The sequence below is a fragment of the Thermochaetoides thermophila genome (genome assembly GCF_000221225.1).
Source record: "Thermochaetoides thermophila DSM 1495 unplaced genomic scaffold scf7180000011806, whole genome shotgun sequence".
Lineage (NCBI taxonomy): Eukaryota > Fungi > Ascomycota > Sordariomycetes > Sordariales > Chaetomiaceae > Thermochaetoides > Thermochaetoides thermophila.
This window is the reverse complement of record NW_006383023.1, coordinates 2,615,795-2,636,830: the sequence shown is the minus strand read 5'-3', so window position 1 is coordinate 2,636,830 and position 21,036 is coordinate 2,615,795. Positions and strand designations below refer to the sequence as shown.

The window sequence follows — 21,036 nt, the reverse complement described above, 5'->3', positions numbered from 1 at the left end:
GGGCATTTTGGTAGCTGGCAGCGCGGCGTAGGATTGATTGATTCTCGTTTTTCTGAGCCTTGAAAAAACAGAAAATCAAGAAGTCAACTGGATGTGGTTGATCATAGTACAGGTGCACCTCTTTTTTTTTTCCCTTTCAGGTGATAGCTTGGCATGTGATCTCTAGGTTTGATGGGACTTGAGCTTGAGGATAGGAGTTGACTGAGGCTTCCTCCATGGACATCCAAAGGGGCGAGGAATGAGAGAGGGCATGGGTCTCTTCTGGCTCCTCACCTTAAGTGGTGGATGGGGAGGGGGGTAACTTCAACTTCTTCCCTCAAGTAAATTTGCATTTGGGGGCCATAAGGGTTTCGGGACTACAACTGTACAGTATGAAATTACAGTCACATAGTTGAAGCTATCAGAGGTAAAAACCTGACGTCAAATGCAGTAATTGGTCTCTTTAGTTTCGAGATATCGACGTTGGGAGGTGGTCGGGTGTTTCCAAGACTGCCAACGCTGCTAATACTGCCAGCTGCTACCAGCTGTTCGATTAGAGGGACCCGTCCCTGCCAACGGGTGCCCCACCAGTGCGGTCCCTGCAGCCAATCAACGTACTTGCGCAAATCTAGGCCAGCCGCCAACCAAGCCCGAGCAAGAGCCAAGCCAGCATGCTAAACCACGACGATACAAACGCAGAAGAAACGCGATCGATCGACGCGACGCTGGAGCAATCGACACTGGCCCCGTCTCGCCCATCCACACCGCAGCGTCATTCCCATCCCCGTCTCCATCCCCGTCCATCATCCAGTCGCGGTGCCCCGGTATTGATGCCGAGTCGCAGCCTCACATTACACATTAATTCGTCAGAACTAGCACTGCGACCGTCGCATTGGAACTACGACTCACATTCTCTTCTTTCGGTTACGCGGGACGAAAAATAGAAGAGTGAAACGTGTTGAGGTCGAATCGAAGGGGTAAACAGCAAACAAGAGAAGAAGGGGGGGGGGAAATACTAAAAGAACGAAGAAAAATGCAGCAACAATTCCGCGGCTACGGGCAACATGCTCCCACTCCGCCGCGGCCTGGATCTGGACCGCATGGCGTCCCACCGCGCCGGGGCGGCATTGGTACGTCTCTTCTTTGATCTGTATTTTTTTTTCTCTTGTGATTCGATATCACAGTCCTGGTTCCCATGAACTGTCTATCTCTTTATGGTCTTGGATGTGCTCCGCTTTATGCAAAGACCAGCCCTTTGGCTGGAACAAACACTCATGGTAGCAAGCTGCTGCTATGGAACAGAGTTTGGCATGCTGCTGTGCTGCGTGTCCGGCCCCTCCCGGCGGCGCGGCGGCAGGCATGGGCACGATCGGATAGGATGGGCCGCTTGGTGGAGCTCCCGCGCGCGCGCAGGTTGCTTCGCTTTGATACCCAAGGGTCGGGACCAAGCGACAAGTGTCGGACTCGGAGTTTGTTTGTCGGGGGACTTCTGTCCAAGCTCTGTCCCTTCTACTCGACCAGCTGTCGTGCAGTAACATATCTGCCCTCAAACTCTGACCCATTGACTCTCCACCATGGCACCTCACCCTCACCAGTCCAGACCTAACGCGCATCCTCCGCACTTCGCAGGACCCATGATGTCAGCTGGACCGCACCCGCAGGCACCGCTGAGCGCGGCCCAACTCAATCAGCAGCATCAGGCCCAGCAGCAGGCAAACCACCTGGCCAAGCTGCGCAGCCGCAAGCCGACCGACAAGAACCTGCCTGACGGCGTCGAGGAGATAGTGATCGACCATGGCTACGTGGTTGATGCGTATCGCCAGCTGCGCGACTTTGAGCGCAGGCTGGATGCGACCATGACGAGGAAGAGGCTTGATATTGTAGACTCGTTGAGTCGGAATACTAAGGTGTGTACCTATACCAAGGGAATGATCGTGGGTGGAGAGGTAGGCTAAGACTGGCTAGCGTTACAAAACTATGCGCGTCTGGATCAGCAACACGGTCGAGGACCAGTACTGGCAGAACAATAGCCTCAACGTCGACACTTTTGACTTCTCCTCCAACCTTGAGGCCTCGTACCGTCTCAAGATCGAGGGCCGCTTGCTCGAGGATGAAGAGGACCCTTCTTCCGATGACGATGAGCCCTCGGCCAACGGCGGCAACAAGATGGACACCGACTCTGTTCCGGCCGCGAAGCCGGCTAAGCCTGCGAAGGCGGTGCCCGCTAAGCACGGCCAGCGCTACCGCTTCTCGCATTTTTTTAAGGCACTCACCGTCGAATTTGACAAGTCCCGGGTTGCTGCCGCCGCGGCGGCTGGTAGGGAGACAACGATTGAGTGGAAGAAGCCTGAGCGGACGCCCGCTGGCGCAGCCAACCTGCCGGCGATGGCTGACTTCGACGAGATCACGTTCAAGCGCCCCGGGGATGAGAACGTGAACGTGATAATTAACCTGTACCGGCACGAGGATCCGGAGAGATTCGAGCTCAGCCCAGAGTTGGCCGAGATTGTGGATATGAAGGAAGCGACGCGGCAGGAGGCGGTTATGGCGGTGTGGGAGTATATCAAGTTGAATAAGCTGCAGGAGGATGAGGAGAAGCGGAATTTTAGGTGTGATGACATGTTGAAGAAGGTAGGTCCCCTCCTCCCTCCCCTCAATGTACCCCACAGCCGCTGACAACAGTGTAGATCATCCCTCGCGACTCAGGCTTCATCCCCCACCTCAACGAATACCTCACACCGCACCTCCGCCCCCTCTCCCCGATCAAACTCCCCTACACCATCCGAGTCGACGAAGAATTCCACAAAAACCCCTCCCCCACCATCTACGACATCCGCGTCCTAGTCGACGACCCCCTTCGCACCCGCCAGTCTTCCTCCCCATACCTCCCCTTCCCCTCCAACCCCTCCTATGCCACCACCCTCAAGGAAATTGCCGCCCTCGACGATCAATTGGCGACACTCATGCAGGCGGTGGCGCACTCCAAAGCCAAACATGCTTTCCTGTCTGGTATGGCGCGCGATCCAGTTGGGTTTGTGAAAGGATGGTTGAGCAGCCAAAAGAGGGATTTGGATATTATTTTGGGAGAGGCGAATCGGGCTGGTAGGGACGGGGTTACCGGAGGGTTGGGGGCTGGCGGTGGGGAGGAGGCAGTTACGGCGGGGGATGAGTGGAGGAGGGGCGGGAAGGAGAGTGTGTGGGCATCGCAGAACGCGAGGGAGAGTGTTAATGTTTTGTTGGCGAAGCAGCCTTTGGTGCTTAGGTGAGCTGGCCAGGACGGGAGAGTTTCATGAAGCGCTGATGGGGAGTGGATAGGAGGGTAGGAGAGTACGGAAAAAGATTGGCGTTACTGGGAAATTTTCTCAAGTTACAGATGGAGCCGTGGTTCGGTTAGGTACTCTCTAGGAAGAACTGTTAGGGAGGAGGCAGACAATTTGCTTTTGTTCTGGTATGGCGTTTGCCGTGGTGTCTTTGTGTGTAGTTTGTCCTGTCAGTTCTGTAGGCTAATTGTATATTGGAGTTGTGATTTGGGACTTCAAAGTTGAAGAGTAGTGTGTGCCTTGGCTACCCTTCTGACTGCCATATCAATCAGCACATCACAAGCAATGGTTTCCTACGGTAATTGTTGCAAGCCAGGCTTCCTGGTCGGCTTTGTTCGGACAGCGACCAACAGTCTCGCTTAAAGGCAGCAAAAGCTCTCAATATCGATCCCCGTTGGCGGGCAACTGGTCGAGATCGGACTATCCCAATATCAAAGAGAGGTATTACACTCTACCCAGCCTATCTTCCTTGATACCAACATGTCAACTGCTACTACTTCCAGAAACCATACAAGCTCACCAAACCTCCCCAAAAGTAACCTCGATTTCCCACGAACACACTCATACCTACAATCGATCAACCAAGTACCTCCGACTCCAACAATATCCCGTCTACCCATTCACCAACGATACATTGGCAGGTTCTACACCGATCTACGATCCTCCGTACCAATATGTGCACAACCTACCGCACGAAAATGGCTTGTGGCTGCGAACTCGACGGCGCAACTGTCGATTGCCAGGAGAAGACCGATGGCAAGCCGTGCATGAGCAACAAAACCGAGACAATCGCTATTGATGCTAAGTGTAGTAGCTGCCTTGGTGCGCCGCCCAGTCCTTGAAGGGGTGGGATTGGGGTTTTGAGACAGGGGCTGTTTTATAGGCTTACGAACAGTGTATCATGAGGTAAAAGGCTGGTTTTGAAGATGTGGAAGAATATGGGAGCCAAAGCATTCATGAGTGAGTTGGTGGCGGCCAAAGATTGTGGTCGTGGGATGCAGCAGCTACCTACATACAAAACCGTGATAAAAAGCCATTTCTGAGCTTTGTTATCGGACTTCTTCGCTTCGACTTTCTTTTTCTTTCTTCCTTTCTTTCCTTTTCCTGTTGTTTTGCATGCCACCAGATCTGCCTATGTTCTGTGTCTGGTAAAGCCTGAAATATAGAAGGAGACCATAATTCGAAGGAATACCTACGATACGCTTTTTGGCAATGCTATATTGTATGGTTTGATACCATGGATATCTTCTATGTATATATATATAACCCTTGTCGACATTCCCCATTCTCCCCGCTTCCCCACGAAACGTCCTTCTACGCTTTACACGACCCTGAAAGTCTTTCTAAATCACTAGGTCCCTATCCGCAGAAATCATCTCCTGTTCGTTCAATGGCAGTCAGAAGCCCCATGCAGAGAGATACAAACCCCATCCCATATATTCCAAAATTTAACTCCCCGAGTCCCCATCTATGAGTTACCCCTCTTCCCCCCCCCCCCCCCAAAAAAAAACTGCTTCCCACATCCCAATTAATCTTCCCCCGTCAAATCAACAACCTCAATCTCACTCACTCTCCACATCCTCCTTTCCTTCCCCCATTCCCTAGCATTCCATCCCCACACCCCTCGCCCAAGCACCTTCTTCTCTGCCTTAGTATCATCATCACCAGGCTCTGGAAAGTCTCTAGTCAACCTCATCGCCTCTTCACGAGACATCTCCATTCCAACAAAAAAACCCGTTGTTGGATTGGTGGAAGGCATGATTACGGTTGTTGTGTTCGACTTTGTGTCGTTAGAGGGAGGTAGGTCTGGACTGGAAGAGTGGCCGATCGCCGGTTCGGAAGTTGCTCGTATCGGGGTGATTAGTTTGATTGTGGGTTTATTCATCATACCTTGGGGAATTTCGGATGCGCTTCTGATGGGCTGGGTCCCATTGTCTCCGGAAGGGGGACGAATAGGGCCGAAGGGGTCGGCTTCGTCGTGGTTGTCGTCGTCTGGTACTAAGGTTGACGACTTAGAGGCTGGGACAAAGGTAGATGACGACGCGGAGCGAGATCCAGTTGAAGACGAGGATGGGTTTTGCTCGCTGCGAAGGAAGGGTGGAGCTTTCTTGGTGGGGAAGAGAAGGGGTAAGTCATCGTCATCATCAGAGTCTGAGTCGGAATCTGAAAGGACGATTGTCTCGATGGCCGCCACTTTTTCTGAGGATATTTTGATCGGCTCTTTGGATACCCTCCCAAAGGATTTGATCGACGTCTGGGTTGACGTTGATGAGGGGGCAGTTGTCTGTTTAACGGCCTGAGTCGTCGTACTTGCAGTATTCGAACTCAAGTCGTCCTCGGTACCGCTCTTAACCCTCTTGAACGTCCTATCCTTCCTAACCAGCTGAGACTCAGCATGAACTTCACTCGGTTTGGCCTCATCCGTCGGCAAAGCAGGCGAATCCTCCGCCTCCTCCAACGCCCTCTGCCCAACCCTCCGTTTCTGCCTCTTCGGCGGCGTCTTCTGCCCATAACCCCTCACACCGCCGCGGACAAGCGTACCCTGACGCGGGTGAGAAGAGTTAGCCATCGTAGATGACGCAGTCGTACCGGGGGGAGGAACGACGGGACTGGATTCGATAAGAATGGGTTCAACATCGCGAGCGGCGGCGGCGGTATGGCTTGGAAGAATGTCACTGGAAGTAGTCGAACCTCCAGGCATTGTTTTAGCCACGTGTGATACAGCTGGAGAACGCGGAGGGTCGTTGGTTGGAGTAGAAAGGAGATCGGCAGTGAGAGTGGAAGAAGGGCCGGCCCTAGGTGGACTGCACTGTGAGCTTGCTATTGTCCACGGATTGATATCGAGGGACGGCCGGGTGGTGGGTTGCTTGGACAATTTTGTGCTGGGCTTCTTGGCCTGCTTACTTCTTGTGAGTGTTGGCGGCGCGGGTTGGCTGCTGGGTTTCGGAGGTGAGCTGGGGATGGTGATGGGGGCAGATTCTTTGGATTTAACGGTGGTGTCGCTGATGTTCTTCGTAACCGTGACATACTTGTCCAATGCTCCGGCAGGCATGTTGGACTGAATTATCTTGGTCTTGCGCTTCGCTTTGGCTGCAGTTTTGTCTTCCTTGGCTCGTCCTTTACTTCGTTGTCCCTCTTCCCAATCCTCCACAGTGACAGGCACGCCGAGCTTGAGGATCGTTTCAGGAACCCAAGCTAAATCAGGTTGCCATGGATCAAAGGGCTTTTTCGGGGCTTTTTGACTCGACGAGATATCTTCATCAAACTCGTCATCACTATTCAGCGCGAGCCCACTCCGGCCGAACGCCTCAACCTGCACCTCGGGCTCCTGACCCGGGTCGAGGCCGACGAGTTCGGCGGGTATGAACGAGACGCGCAGCTCGGGCGTGGCGTCGGTGCTAAAATGCTCCCGTCTCATAGAAATCCCCTTGACCAACGTCGACTCCTCCTTCTTCTTAAGGTCAGGATCGTCGATTCGCGGTCCAGAGACGTACCGATCGAGACAGCGCTGGACCAGCAAGCCGGGGGCAAGGACTTTGATCAGTTTGATCGCGCCCGGCCGGAAGGTCCAGTCAAATGTTTCCCGAGTGAATTCCCTTAATCCAGCAATGTCGACAGTTGAGGAGGGGGGAAACTCCTGCCTCAGTCTCTCGATCGTCGCCGGGCTCGACACCACAGGATGCGTGTAATACCTCAGAACCTCCATATTAGGAAAATTCTCTGGTATTTCCAACGCCTTGTGCTTCGTCCTAAAAAACCCACTCTCATTCGTCCTTAATTCATGCAGCAACCGCTGCTTCCATTCAGTAATCGCCTCTTTATCGGCCCGCTTAATCCGGCAAAGCTCCTTGCCGAACCCTGCCTTGGCTGCCTGGCAAGCAACCTTGATCCCACACCCGGGGATCCCATCTGGCAAGTAATCACCACCACTCATCAGCGCAACAAGCACCATCCCCTCCCTATCAAGCCCGCTCGGTCCCTCCGCAATCTTCTTCGCATCATGCAGCGTGACATGTGTCGGGGGTCCTCCTTTCGACCCCTCAGAGGACCAATCCCTCAACGTCACCCGCGATCCGAACATGATGGTATCGACGTCCTCGCTGAGGACCGCATCCACGATACCCTGCTGCTCGAGGTAGGCACACTCGGCTTCTGCCTCGCCGGGGGCGTCGTGAGCGGTGAAGCCGAAGAGCCGGATCAGCCGCTTAGCCATGGCGGTTGATACGCCGTTTCCGGTGCCGGAGCGCCTGTTGCGCTTGAAGATCGGCTTGTTGGGGCCGTCGAAGACGAAGATGGGGTGGATGCCTAGGCTGAGAAGGCGCACGAAGCGGTAGAAGAGGGTGCGGATTGCGGGGTTAGAGCCACCTGGTAATGTTAGGATACACTTTTCGACAAGAAGCGGATTGGCTCACCTCTCGCTGCTTGGATTTGGAATTGCCATATGGCCATGTCAATGGCCAGACGGAGGGGTCGGTTGTGTTGCTCGAGATGGTCGATGGCCAGTTTGCAAAGCGAGATGCGCTCGCCGCTGCCAATTTCTTTGTAGATCCTAGGAAACGGTGAGATTCTTGCGCATGTCAAGAAACGGTGAGATATTAACGCTTACCCTTTGATGCCCATTGTGACAATCTTTACCGCTCAGTGGGTTCAAAAGGCGGAAGCAAAGAGAGAGCAAGATTAAGCAAGGCGATTCAAGAAGCGATTTCCAGTTCGAGAGGGTAAGATGAAGCAATTCAGGTTCCAAGACGGATCATGATCGCTCAGACACCAAAGAGAGACGCGATCGCAACTCTGACTTGCCCCTGTGCAACGCGAGGGCACGCGAAGCGGACTGGATGGCGGGCTGTGACGTCGCCGCCAAGTTCTGTGTTGACTTCGAGCCGTTTTGGGGGTTGTCAAGGGCACCGTTGCGGCTGGATGGTCTTGGCCTTCGGTAGACGGATAACGGGCCTGGCATATGCATGAATCGGGTTAAAGGCCAACCTCATCTCATTCTCTTCCCAATCGATCACTTTCACAAACACATGTCAAACACTAGCTCGACTTGAAGTACTCTGCGGAGAAGAGGGGAAATTTTCAAATCAGAGCTTCTTGACTGATATCCTGTACCAATGTTAATTTAATTCCATATGCCCTCATAATCATCACCATGTCAACCCCGACGGCCGCAGCACTACTGGCGCACCGCTCCGTGGCTAACATCCGCGCCCCGTCCCGCGCCGAGGAATCTCGAGACCCTTCCTCCTCCACAACCACAACAGCCACCACAACCCCCCTCCGCGGCCTCTCAGCCTTCACCACGCCCTCCAGCCTGCGCGCCGACGAAGAAATCATCATCGTCGAGCTCGGCACGCGCAAACTGCACATCGGCTTCTCGGGCGACGCCCTTCCTCGGGGGACTGTGTGGTTCGGGCCCGACCAGCTGCGCCGGGTCGGGGATTTTAGAGAATGGCAGGCAGGGTATCGGTATGATTGGCGAAGTGAGACGGCTGGGGGCAGATGGGGAAGAGATTATGAGCTTTGGAGGTTTGATGTGAGGGGGGTGGATCTGGGGTTGGTTGGGGATAGGGTTGAGAGGGCTTTGAGGGAGGGGTTTACGAAGTGAGTTTTTCTTTGGATGGGGTGAGGTTTTTGATGAGAGGTTGTATGGCTGATTGGGGCTAGGTACATGCTCATCGACTCGCGGCCGAGGAGGATGATTTTTGTGCTGCCGTCTGGGCTGCCCATCCCATTGCTCTCGGCTGCCCTGGACAGCGTGTTCACGCGCTTCCAGCCGCCTACTATCTCGCTCCTGTCATCCCCGCTGGCGATAACTGTTGGAGCTGGCGTGCGGTCGGCTTTGGTGGTTGACCTTGGCTGGAGCGAGACCGTGGTCACGGCCGTCTACGAGTATCGCGAGGTCAGCTCGCGCAGGAGTATTCGTGGCGGTAGGATGCTGGTTGAGAACACGCACAGGCTGCTTGCGAGCTACCTGCCTGAGCCGTTGAAACGGCCCAGCCTGGGGCAGGATCATGTCTTAAGCTTTGAGGAGTGCAGTGATGTTACGAATAGGATGGTTTGGTGTCGTCCGAGGCCGGGGGCAGCAGGAGCAGCAGCTGCTGCTGCAGCTGCTGAGCAGCAAGTTACACAAACCCCTTCTTCTTCGTCGAGTGTTTTACCTACAGTCCCAGAACACGAAGAACCCCCTCAAGTCCAAGAACCAACCCCATCTGCCGAAGAGCCAACCATCATCAATATCCCGCTCACCTCCTGTGCGCGCCCAGTCACGGTCTCAATTCCCTTTGACGCCTTCTCCGACCCCTGCGAAGAAACTTTCTTCGACTCCCAATACGCCCCAGCCAGCTTCGACGACCACGAACTGCCAATCCCCTTACTCGTATACCGCAGCCTGCTACAGCTCCCCCTCGACGTGCGTGCCGTCTGCATGGCGCGCATCATCTTCACCGGGGGTTGTGCCAATGTGTTGGGTCTGCGTGGGCGGATTTTCGATGAAGTCTCTCATCTGGTGCGCGAAAGGGGATGGGATCCCGTGCAGGGCAGGGGCGTGGAGCAGTATAAGAAGAATACCAAGCTTAAGAGGGGACCGCCGGTTGGCCAACCACCGCGGCAGGGCACGCCCGAACAACAAACACAACCACAAATCCAGATCACCACCCCCAGCGGCGGCAGCAGAGAATCCGGAGAAGGAGAATCAGGAGAAAGAGGACAAGAACAAGACGGCATCTGGCAAGACTCCCCCGCCCGCGACGCCCCCCAAATCGACCCAATCGACGAACAACTTAAACGTCAAGCCGATAAAACTCCCAAGCCTGTGCAAGGCCAGCTAAGGGCGATTGAGTCGGTTGGAGCATGGAGCGGCGCCAGTCTTATTACTCACTTCAAGGCGCCGGCGCTAGCGGTCGTCGAGAAGGACCAGTGGCTTCAACATGGGGTTGCAGGCGCTAGTAAGCCGGGGGAGGTTGAGCACCAGGTTATGAGTAAGAGCACTTCGTCGCATAGGCAGAGTTTGGGCGGTGGGTTAGGGAGGGGGAGTGGGGGAGCTTGGACTTTGGGGATTTGGGGAGCTGTTTAAAACCGACAGACTTTTGAGATGAGTTTACCTTGGAGATTTGTGTTACGTTACTTGGGATGATGGCTTTTGCTATGATATTAAGATAATGATACATTGTTGTTCTATGCTGATTACGATCTTAACTCTTAGTTTGATCCCCATATTGAGCCACGTGAGGTTGAGCCGCAACCCAAAGTCAGCCCTAACTCAGACGCATCACATGCACGCAAGACTGATCTGCCACAGGTCAAACTGAAGATGAATCCATTCACCAAAGAGATGATAATCCGGGAAACGCATATCCTTTCATCAAAGATGCGTTTTGCATCAGGTGTTAGGTCTGTTCTTCAGCCCTGTACAATAAGAGCTGTCACCAAATGGCACTTTTCTCCAACTCATAGCTTCCATTTCTGCAACGCTGGCATGCCTACCTACCTCTAGGTAGCTTCAGAACTTTCGAGATAGAGCTTGTAATACCTGATATTGCATCATTCCATTCCCAAAAATCGACCTTTCCAGGTTCTGTCCGCGGCCTTGGGGCTCTTCCTCTGTGACAGACCCATCGACATCCATCATCCAGTGCAGAGGACCTTCCTCGACACCCATCGCATCTGCCTTCCTGATCTCTCACTCTTCCTCTTTCTTTTTTTGGTCGAGCAATTCACGACCTGGACCCGCGCCCCGCCTTTGATAATGTTTTGGTTCTGCTCTTTCCACAGTCACGGCCAATCTCGCCTTGTGCTCTTCCTGCCTTTACTCCCTTTGCCCTTTATGGCCAGTGCAGCGCTTTAAGGCAGTCTGATTCAGCAAAGGGAGACCCTTTCTCCCTTCCCTTTCTCTCTGACTACCACAGGTTCTCATTTTCTCGGCTCTTCCGTCCTCCTCCCGCGCTGACCACTTCTACTACTTCTACCGTGCCTTTTTGCATTCTCCATTGTCCACCTCATCGACTCTGTACCACACCCTTCTTCTCTAGGCTTCTTCTCTTAACTGGCTGTCACCTGTTTCACGGTCGAGAGAATTTTGTTGCCCTAGGGGTGGCTGGTCTATTATTGACCTGTTACTCAGGCACCGATTCTCTCATCGTTTTTTTTTTGGTCTCGCAACAAATCACAACCATTGATCCTCAACCCTCAATCTCTACCACATCCATCACTCACCTGTACTCACCATTCTCTGCCTCGATACCTGATCTCTATCGTCTGTAATCCTCGCCAACCTTGCTGGCGCTTTCCTCAACAGTGATCTGCCACATCTGGTCTTTGCTGCGGAAGAGGGGTCTGATTCCTGACCTGAGTATTTCATTGGTAAGCCCTCCCTTTCTCTTCTTCTTCCTCATCACCCTCTTCTCCCTCGGTAATCGACTCCAAGAACCACCGCAGACATCATCACCATCCTTATCTGTTCTTCAATACTCTTTTGAACTGCTCTCTGCCTCCAACCCGCTTTGTTCATTGCCGATCGCTATATAGCATCATGAGCTTGGAGCTTCGCCGGCGCGCTAGGCATTTGGTCAAGCTCCTGCGAGAGCTTCAGACCAGCGATCATCCCATCACTGCTCCTCTTCTCATTGCCGCAAAGCACCTTCTCCAGCACCATTGCTGCCGCGTTATCACCATTAAGCATCCTTACCAGTTGGACGACTTTTTCTTCAAAACTGCCCGCGTGGTTCTTCCGCGATTCATCGTCTCTCAGCTCGAGGAGCAGGTTTTGACTGACCCCAACGACAGCGAGGAGATCTTGTGGCCGCCGCATATACTGTTTGTCTGTCAAAATCTCGCGAATCTGCGTGGCGGTGACCGAGGATACGCGTCCTTGTTCCGCTGGTACTATCCGCCGGATCACCGCACCTATTACTTTTTCGCCTACATCAAGTTCTCCATGCCTCGCCGCACCTACACCCTCAGCGAGCTTCTGGAGCTTCGCAGCAGCTCCGACTCGAGGAGCATTATGTCATTAACGACCAACTCCGAGCTGGGTACGCTTTCTGCACAGCTCTGTCATTGCTGAACTGCGCTAACACTAACCAGCTGATATTGTTCGTCGATCTGGGAGCGACTCGTCGGCTTCGCGTACTGGATCCAGCTGCAACCCGAACAGCAACCGCATCAAGGACGATTCCTCGTCAGCTTCTGAAGAGCTTCTGTTCAAGGGCACTGTGAGTCGTCGCATGGGCCGTGACATTACTCGCGAGTCTTCTCGCAATCCCATCCGTCCCTCTGCTCATAACCTCGTACAAGACTCGGCGCAGTCCATGGAGTGGAAGTACCGTGGCCGGACTGAGGCAGAGGCAGCCTCTACCGAGCCGATACCTGCTCCTTCGGGCATTCCTGCCCAGCGCGTGGAGGGTTTCCAGCGCTTCTACAAGGCAGTGGTCTCTCCAACTCACGTTCGTGTTACGGCTGGTGGCCGCATTGTTCCCAACACCCGTCCTCCCCATTCACCTACCACAAAGAGGATCATGGATTCAAACCAGCCTGCCGGCAATAACCAGAATGATAGCTCCGAAAAGTCGGCCGCCAATAAACATGCCCCTGCAGCCGTCGCTCCGAGCCCTCTTGGTGTCGGCCAAGCGATTCCCGTCATGCCTCCGCTCATTCCGGGCTATACTCCCGGTTTCCAGCCTCTGCAAGCTCCCGTCTCTTTCGTTCCCATTCCGTTCGGTACTCCTTTGGCTCCTGGGATTCCTTTTGCTCAGGCTGCCATTAGCCCTGCGCCTGCAGCTGCCACGCCTATCGCCATCGACAACAACTTGCTGAAAGATATGCACAACACCAAGGCGGCTGTTGGTCTGCAGAACAACAACGGCTTTAGTGCTGATGATAAGCAGGACAACAAGACCAAGCTTTCGTCGCCTGAGTTCTTTGACTACACCAAGCCTTATCTTTACAATGGCCAGATCATCTACCCCCTCAGCGCTGCGTTCCCATCGCCGCTGGGCGGTCCAATGCTTCCTCTTTCGATGGTTGGCCTTCCTCCTGGCCTTCCTCCTCCCGGAGCGATTCATACACAGCTGCCTGGCCACTTGAATCATCAGCACAACTTTGCACAGTCGCAGACCAGCTCAACGGCTTCAGTGAGCTCAGGCACGACTAGCGTTTTCGTCCCGGCAAACGGGCTCACCCCGGTTCCCCCCATTGTCAAGCCGATTGTCCCAGCTAATGCCAATTTCAATCCGGCTACGGCTCCCCCGCCTTCGTCGATCAAGTTGAGCGAGATCACCAAGAAGCAGATCGCGTCCTTCAAACAGAGTTTGAAGTACCATGAAGATCAGCTTCAGTACAACCGCCACCAAATCGACGAGAGGGATATGGAGATGAGGATCCAGACAATCAAGGGCCACATTGAAAGGTTCGAGGCCACTTTGAAGCTCCAGCTGGAGTACGAGGAAAATCAGCGCAAGGCCCTCGAAGCCAAGGCCAAGGCCGAGCAGCAGCAGCAGCAGCAGCAGCAGCAGCAGCAGCAGAACGCCTCGGCCCAGTCGGGCACCTCATCATCATCAGACAACAATCGTGCTGCCGGCTCGTCCACCGATTCATCTGAGAACCGTGCCCAGTTGGGTCAGGATGATTTGGACGATGCGGCCCGTCGCAGAGTAACGGCCCCAGTTACTTCAACTTACCGTGACAATGACGATGACCGTGTGTACTTCCGTCCTCCTCCTGGTACCTTCCCCAAGGTTGATTGGAGGGCTGGCCTGACTGCCGATTCGGCCTTGGCCCCTAGCTTCCAGCCTCGTGGCTTTTCATCGTCTTGGGGAGACGGCAAGCGTTCCGCCGAGCAGGATGCGGAAAAGCGATTCTCCTCGACGGACTCGCAAAAATCTCAACAGAGCAGCGGTACTGCCAATGATCAGGGTTCGTATACCATCCCCTTCACGGGCTCTCATGGTGGTTATTCGAACGGCACTGCCTCCAGCGGCCATAAGAATAGTATGAGTCAGACAAAGTATGGCGTCCCGTACCTGCTTGGCACGCTTCCCAAGGGCATCAACCCTCGTACTGCGAGGGACCAGGATTACGTCTACAGCCGTCCTCTGACCGATGAGGAGCGCCGTGCCCGTTTCTTGTACTGGGGCAAGGCTCCCAAGGCGGCCACCAAGGGTTTGCCCAAGTTTGATGGCAAGCACTTTTATCCCCCTTCACCTGTGAGGGAGCCGGAGAATGATGCTTCCAAGGATGCCAACACCGAGTCGAACGCCGCTATCAACACCAGCCGTCGTGACATCGCCAATCGCCAGACTGAGTCGGACTGCGACCCGTTCCGCCCCATGACTCCTACTGAGAAGCCCGATCCCAAGCTGGTGACCGCGAGCGAGGACAACTGCACCGTGGCCCGTCATGGTCGGGACAGCAGCTTGTTTGACATGCAGGCGAACCGCGAGTCGGAGGATTCTCGAGCGACCGACGATGCCCTCAAGTACCGTGAGAGCAACGATGCCAACCTTCTTGCCGAGCGTGCTTCGGACAAGTCTGGGTATGGAACTTTCCATGCTTGGTCTTATGAGGGTGTGTTGACTGACCATGCGTTGAACAGCGCGAAACTGTGGCAGTCGGTTCTCAAGAACAAGGGTCCGACCAGCAGTGCTCTGTCGTCGACCACGGCCCAGGGCCTGCTGCCGCATTACGCCGGACACGCAGCTGCTTCGCTGAGTCCGTCGCTCAACACGAATCAGGCGGCCGAGGTGAAGGAGAACTCTCCAGCTAAGTCGGACCGCAGCGACCATGCGCACATGGCGACAACCCCCGAGAAGCTTGTCGAGAACTGCCCTCCCAACAGTGTGAGCGCTCTGCAGAACCAGCTTATCAACTTGGCGCTGGAGGGGTCGCCCCGCCAGGGTCTTGCTCCCAGCTATGGTATTTGAGGGCGAAGATGTGAAGGATGGAGAGGCATTAGAAATTCGAGTATACAAGGTTATTGTGTTGATATGTATTATGGCAGGGTGTGGGATTAGAGCAGTGTTAGAGTATTCCTGCCGCTGATATCGTGTTAGCTCACTAGGCCATGTGCCATATCTTAACTTTACGGACTTGATGGGCAGAGGATAAGCATGTCATACCATGGGCAGATCACTACCAGATCATGAAGATTAGGCTCATACCAAGATAGCATAGCTCATGGGCTAATACATGTGTATCTGAGTCTCTTAAAAGTTAGTCAGGTTCGTCGTTGTTGTGTGATTGGTCGGCAGGCTAAAAATTCTCGAGAGGCATCATCATTGACTTGTAGCGTAGCAAGTGTCCCAGAAAGGAGATAACTCATTATGTATTCTATCCATCCACCTAGCATCCATCTACCCGCCGGCCGTCGCTGCGTGTCTTGATTATTCGTCTCCGTATCTCTTTTTATGTGCCGTCTCCGAAGAACCACAACGCCGAAAGAACCCGAAGACCGTAGAGAGAGAGGAATCTAACACGCCAAACATGTACTGTACACGGGGTGGGGGAGTTTCCCCACCAGCCCTATATCAACATGACTACACCTCCCTGGAGGAGGATCCCACAGAGGGAGTCCGTCTTCAAGGAGAAGTGCGGTCTCGTCATTCCCGTAGAAGAGGAGGAGGATCAGGAGTTGATCCTCTGCGTTGCGTTTCATTGCAAGTGGAAGATTTTTACTCCGTTACCCCGACCCTGTTGTTGTTAATGTGGTTAACGTCTGTCCGTCAGCTCAACAACGAGTGATACGACTTGTTCAGAAAGAGGTCATGAATGAAATGAAATGAAAGTGAAATCAATCCTCTTGTCAACCAAAACAAGAAAGGAAAGAAATCAAGATCAGATCAGATCAGATCATAGGACCCTTACTTCCGAAAAGCGACATCAAACGCCGGGATGAGCGTCTGCGCCAGCCAGAAGGAGAACACCAGCTTGGGGCCTGTCATCAGCAGCTTGGGGACGAGGCCCTTGAAGAAGGCGGTCGGACCCTCGTTCTTCGCCATATTGGCGAGGATGCGGAAGCCCGACTCGGGATTCTCGAAGTTTCGGTTTTGGATGCGGGTTTTGATTACGTCGAGGGGTGCGGAGACGATCAGGGAAGCGCTAGCGCCGCAGATCGAGGCGACGAAGTTTTGGAACCAGGTCGCCTTGTTGTAGTCTTGGAGGTGGAAGAGGAATTCTTTGGCGAAGGCGGAGCCGCCGAAAAGCTATAAGACCCGTTGTTAGTGTCTAAAGGTGATGGATGAGAGAAGGAGGGAGAGAGGCAACGTACGGCGAACGAGCCAGGTGCATTGCGCGCCGCGGTCCAGCCCCAGCCGCGGTACAGGCCGAAGCCCTCGTCCTTGATGATCTTAAAGATGCCGCGGCCGCGGAAGGCCTCGGGGTTGGTCTGGCGCTTGATCTTGAGCACGTCGAGCGGGAGGAGGATGATCTCGCCGATGCCGATCAAGCTGTTTCCGTCAGCACCACATTCTGTCAGACTTAGAAAAGGATGAGAGAAACACACCTGCCCGCAGTCGAGTGCATAATCGCCTTGCCGGTCTTCTTGCCGAACGCAGCCTCAAAGTCCTTGGCGTAGTGGGTGCTGAGAAAGTCGCGGGCGACGGGCTGGCCGCCGTACTTGTATATCCGCTGCAGGACCTTGTAGCCGGCGGCGTAGCCCAGGCCAGGGAAGAGCGAGACAAACTTGCGGCCGAAGCTGGCGTTGGCCTTATCCTTGAAGATGACGGTGTTGAGCTTACTGAGGGAAGTGACCTGGAGAAGAGTTAGGGACTGGTCATGACAAGGGGTTAAGAAAAGGGGGGAGGTGACGCACTTTGCCCTCATTACTCATCAGGCGCTTGGCAATGGTGTCGACCTGGTAGGGGGAAGGGGAGTCAGCCGATGGTTCTACAGAGCCATCATCGTCGTCGCAGTGTTGAAAGAGGCCAATATCCCCCCCCAAGGGAGGTGACTCAAACACCAGCGCAAGAAGTTTTGTTGTTCAACATACAGGGTGGAAGATAGCCAGCTCAGCGATACCGGCAGAGCCTTCGCAGCGGTTAGCACACAACGCTCTACAGGCTCAACAGCAAAGCACGAGGGAGTACACACCAGACCCCAGCAACCGCGCCAGGTTGGACTCCTTCTCCCGGCCGGCAGCAGCAGCGATCGGAGGCGACATTTCGCTTGTCTTGTGAAAGAAAGTATTATAAGAATGAAAAGAGACGGGAAACACTCAATTGACCTCAACTGAGTGACGGCGACAAACAGCAACAGATGAGCAAACCGGACCGGGAAGACGGAGGGTGAAGATAAGACAATAACACACCAAAGACAACCACAGACAAAAAAAAATCACTGCAAGACACCGAAGGATGAGGGACAGACAAGAAGAGTGGATGGGCCGTCCGACTTATTATCGGTCGGTCGATTCTCGGCCGGGGGGTTGGCTACCAATGGATAATGGATCCCTGGTCAGTCACTTTCTGACGACTCACTGGGAGGCGGCAACAGTGGCAGGCTGGGACGCGGCAAAAAAAAAAAAATTCGTTACGCTGCATACCACAAAGTCAAGCCGTGAGAGAAAAAAAATTGGATCCACAACTCCTAGCGTGCTCCGACAGCGGGGTGTTTCCCCACACTTGGCTACCCTTAGTGGTGGGGTAGGGGCTTTATCTTATCAGTAGAATAGCTCAGATCATGGTAGAGTGCATGAGGGGCAGTGCCATCGCTAGCATTGTCAACTCGGGGGATCGCTGGAGAAGTGGTTGTTGTTGGAATAGTATGTATGCAAAGCCTCTTGTTCAATGCTCTCAAGGCTATGGCTATGTATGTCTAGTTATTTATCAACTGTGGAAGGATAACCATCTGTCCCCTGGCAACCTGATGAAGCTCCCATCATCCCCAACGTCAAACGCCAGCCAAATGCGAACCCGACAAGCACCAAGTTTCTCTGCTTGTGATTATTTTTACTTTCCGTATACCATCCCCAATGAAGATTCCGGTGATGCGAAAGACGTAGACGAATAGTTTACGCTCCCATCGAACCCCCCCCCACCCTTCTTAATCTTGGAGACATTAGAAATCCCTCAACACAGACACCAAATCATCCAGCCTCATCACCTGCGCAAACAGCTTCCTCTCACAAGCCAGGAATCGCGCATACCTCTCATAATACTCCTTACGCATAGCATCCTTCTCACGGCCGCGCACATCTGTCCGCTTGGTCGTCTGTAGCACATCCTTTTCCTTGCGCCGCAGCGCTTCCAGCACCTGCAGACAGTGCAACATAGTCACATAGCTCGTCTCCAGCAGCCGGCTCAGCGACTTCTCTACATCACAGTACCACAGGAAAAAAGACTTCTTGACGTCAGCTTTCACGTCACGGGGGACTTCCTGCACGTGCACAAACCCAGCGGTCTGCATCTCAAGCATCTTCTGCTGGAGCTCGGACTTGCGCATGAGGGCTACGTTGGGCAGAGCCTTCTCGTCCAGCTTGCCTTTAGCACGCAGGATGCGAACGAGGCGCAGGCCTTGCCGGCCAGAGGTGCGCTCAATGACGCTGTCGAGCTCCGCTTCGCGGAGGGCTTTCATGACGGGCTCGAAGTCGACAGTCCATTCGTTGGGGCCGCAATGGCGGACGAAGTTTTGGGTGCTTTCGGCGAGGAGCATGAGGTGCTGTCGTAGCTGGGTTGGCCGGTCCATACGGCGTTCGTGGGTTACCCCGTTAGCGCCGTTAATGCCGCTGGCGCCGTTGGGTTTGGTCTCTTCGTAGTTGGAGTCGTAGTCGGAGCCTTCGCTGGACTCATCGTCCTCTTTTTCGTCTTCGCTCGCTTCGCCGTCTACTTCGGCCTCGGCGATCAGTCGCTTCTTTTTGGGTGGGTGTGTCTGGACCTTGTTGGCTGCTCGAGACGAAATTTGGTGCCTTTCTGCCTTTCCTATCCCCAGCGAGAGGTCGACCGAGGTCTTGAGGTTGTCGAGAATCTGGTCGGTAGTGACCACGCCTGGTCCCTTCTTCTTGGAGTCGTCGTCATCGTCATCGTCGACGCTGTCGAGGACTGGATCTAGCCTGCAACGTGGGATGTCCTTAGTAAGGAGTTTAAGAAGGATACCGTACACGTAGGCAGTCGTCTCTCCAAACATGTCGGTGGCGAACTGCACGAGCCGACGGTTACGCAGGTCGACCAGACACTTCTCATAGTTGACGCGGATGACCTGCTTCGGATCCAACGCTGGGTCCATCTCCTCATCCTGCTGGGCGCCGCTGCCGTTGGTGGCCACACCCAGACCGGAGAACAACTTCCTCCGCTTCGCAGCCGAGCCGTTCTGCTCCAGCTTGCGTTTCAGCGACTTGGATTCGTCCCGGACCTTGCGCAATCCCTCGGCTATCCTCTGCTGGAACTCGGCCTTGGCTTTGTTGCCCTTGACGCCGTTGGGGAAGTACTTGTCCATGACCTCTTTCTCGACAATTTTAAGGACATCGGCGGGGCTCTCAAAGGTCTTGTCGTGCACGACATCGATCAGCTCGGCCTCGATCAGCCGGCACAGGATGGAGTTGAGATGGGCGGTGCTCTTGACGACGGGCTCGTTCTTGGAATCGTCGTTGACACCGTTCGCTTCGCCGTCGAACTCTTCGGTGTCATTCGTACCGACTTTTTTATTGGCCTGCTCGATCTTGGCCTGGTAGGCGGCCAACAGGTCGCCGATGCGCGTTTGGCCCGACAACAGCAGGCTCTGCATGACGTCCTTGGCGGCGGGACCGAACGAGGTGTCGACCATCTCGAGGATCTTGCCGGTGCGCACCAGGTTGTAGGCGTGCTCGACGTTGGCCTCGTAGAAGGCGAACTCGGCGCCGGGGTCGAGGTGATGGTAGAGGAGGTTGTGCTGGACGAGGACTGCCAGGCCATGGCGCAGCTGGCGCGGTGTCATGGACGTGTACTGGGCGAGCTGCGGCAGGGTCGAGCGGCCCTTGTTGACGAGTGTCGAGAATATCCTCTGCAACATGGTCTGGTTAGAGTGCGTGTAGAGAGGCTAACAGATAGAAGGGACGTACCGACGGCAGTTCGCCATGGAGCTCGTCCACCAGCAGAGTACAGAGCTCTGCGACGGGTTTGGTCTGGGCCTGTTAGGCAACAGTGAATAAAACGATGACATATTTTTTTTTTTCGAAAGACCAAGCAACGCGGTCGTTGTTGGCGCGACTTACAACTTGCATGGCGATGGCAAATGCGACGGGAGAGTAACGATGGAACGTGGATAGGATTGGATCAGAGCGTCTAGAGATCCTCTCACTAATCTCTAGAGCCGCCCCAATTGCTACCGGCTAGTCATTGAAATGCCTCTATGGCAGATTTAGAGGACACAGGAAATGAAGGGAACAGGCTGACGGCTGATGAGGTGGTGTGGTGGGGGAACTGGTGCCAGCGTCAATAATTTTTTGAGGTTGCAGTTCCAGGAGCAGGGCCTGTCCCGCTGGCAGCCCGCTTCAGCAGTTGGAGTCGAGTCACCGCGGCCAGCGCGGGGCACTGCCAGTGCGGCCAGCGACTCCTTCGCCGCCGCGCCAGGCTCAGAGCGAGGGGTCGAGGCTGGCCAATCACAAACCTTCTTTCACTGCTGACACTGCTGAGGGCGGCCATGATGGCTAGACGCACAATGTACAAGTTGCTGTGGGAGCTAGCGTAATGATGATGACAAGCAGCAACCCAAGCAGTTGGTTTCTCGCTGTAAAATTTGGGAAATTTTTCAGATTCAATCTGTATGCTCACTCAGA

At 54.4% G+C, this 21,036-nt stretch overlaps 6 protein-coding genes across 6 annotated transcripts; 3 read left to right on the top strand and 3 right to left on the bottom strand.

The window, feature by feature from the left end:
* Positions 1–1,012: 1,012 nt before the first annotated feature.
* CTHT_0007300 (uncharacterized protein) lies at positions 1,013–3,245 on the top strand (the record flags this gene model as incomplete). The annotated part of the gene is made up of 4 exons (XM_006691198.1): positions 1,013–1,109; positions 1,609–1,886; positions 1,945–2,610; positions 2,667–3,245. The coding sequence occupies 4 exons, from the start codon at positions 1,013–1,015 to the stop codon at positions 3,243–3,245; spliced, it is 1,620 nt and encodes a 539-aa protein (XP_006691261.1).
* A 1,582-nt stretch (positions 3,246–4,827) lies between these two features.
* On the bottom strand, positions 4,828–7,919 carry CTHT_0007290 (nuclease-like protein; the record flags this gene model as incomplete). Its single annotated transcript, XM_006691197.1, has 4 exons — positions 4,828–4,970; positions 5,190–7,664; positions 7,712–7,848; positions 7,906–7,919. The coding sequence occupies 4 exons, from the start codon at positions 7,917–7,919 to the stop codon at positions 4,828–4,830; spliced, it is 2,769 nt and encodes a 922-aa protein (XP_006691260.1).
* Positions 7,920–8,448: 529 nt separating this feature from the next.
* On the top strand, positions 8,449–10,371 carry CTHT_0007280 (uncharacterized protein; the record flags this gene model as incomplete). The annotated part of the gene is made up of 2 exons (XM_006691196.1): positions 8,449–8,900; positions 8,964–10,371. 2 exons carry the CDS (start codon positions 8,449–8,451, stop codon positions 10,369–10,371), a joined length of 1,860 nt encoding a protein of 619 aa, XP_006691259.1.
* Positions 10,372–11,826: 1,455 nt separating this feature from the next.
* Positions 11,827–15,214, top strand: CTHT_0007270 (uncharacterized protein; the record flags this gene model as incomplete). The annotated part of the gene is made up of 3 exons (XM_006691195.1): positions 11,827–12,328; positions 12,381–14,826; positions 14,887–15,214. 3 exons carry the CDS (start codon positions 11,827–11,829, stop codon positions 15,212–15,214), a joined length of 3,276 nt encoding a protein of 1,091 aa, XP_006691258.1.
* Positions 15,215–16,150: 936 nt separating this feature from the next.
* CTHT_0007260 (uncharacterized protein) lies at positions 16,151–17,448 on the bottom strand (the record flags this gene model as incomplete). The annotated part of the gene is made up of 6 exons (XM_006691194.1): positions 16,151–16,492; positions 16,558–16,735; positions 16,792–17,039; positions 17,101–17,142; positions 17,278–17,315; positions 17,379–17,448. The coding sequence occupies 6 exons, from the start codon at positions 17,446–17,448 to the stop codon at positions 16,151–16,153; spliced, it is 918 nt and encodes a 305-aa protein (XP_006691257.1).
* Positions 17,449–18,344: 896 nt separating this feature from the next.
* CTHT_0007250 (uncharacterized protein) lies at positions 18,345–20,481 on the bottom strand (the record flags this gene model as incomplete). Its single annotated transcript, XM_006691193.1, has 3 exons — positions 18,345–20,261; positions 20,320–20,382; positions 20,473–20,481. 3 exons carry the CDS (start codon positions 20,479–20,481, stop codon positions 18,345–18,347), a joined length of 1,989 nt encoding a protein of 662 aa, XP_006691256.1.
* Positions 20,482–21,036: the final 555 nt, after the last annotated feature.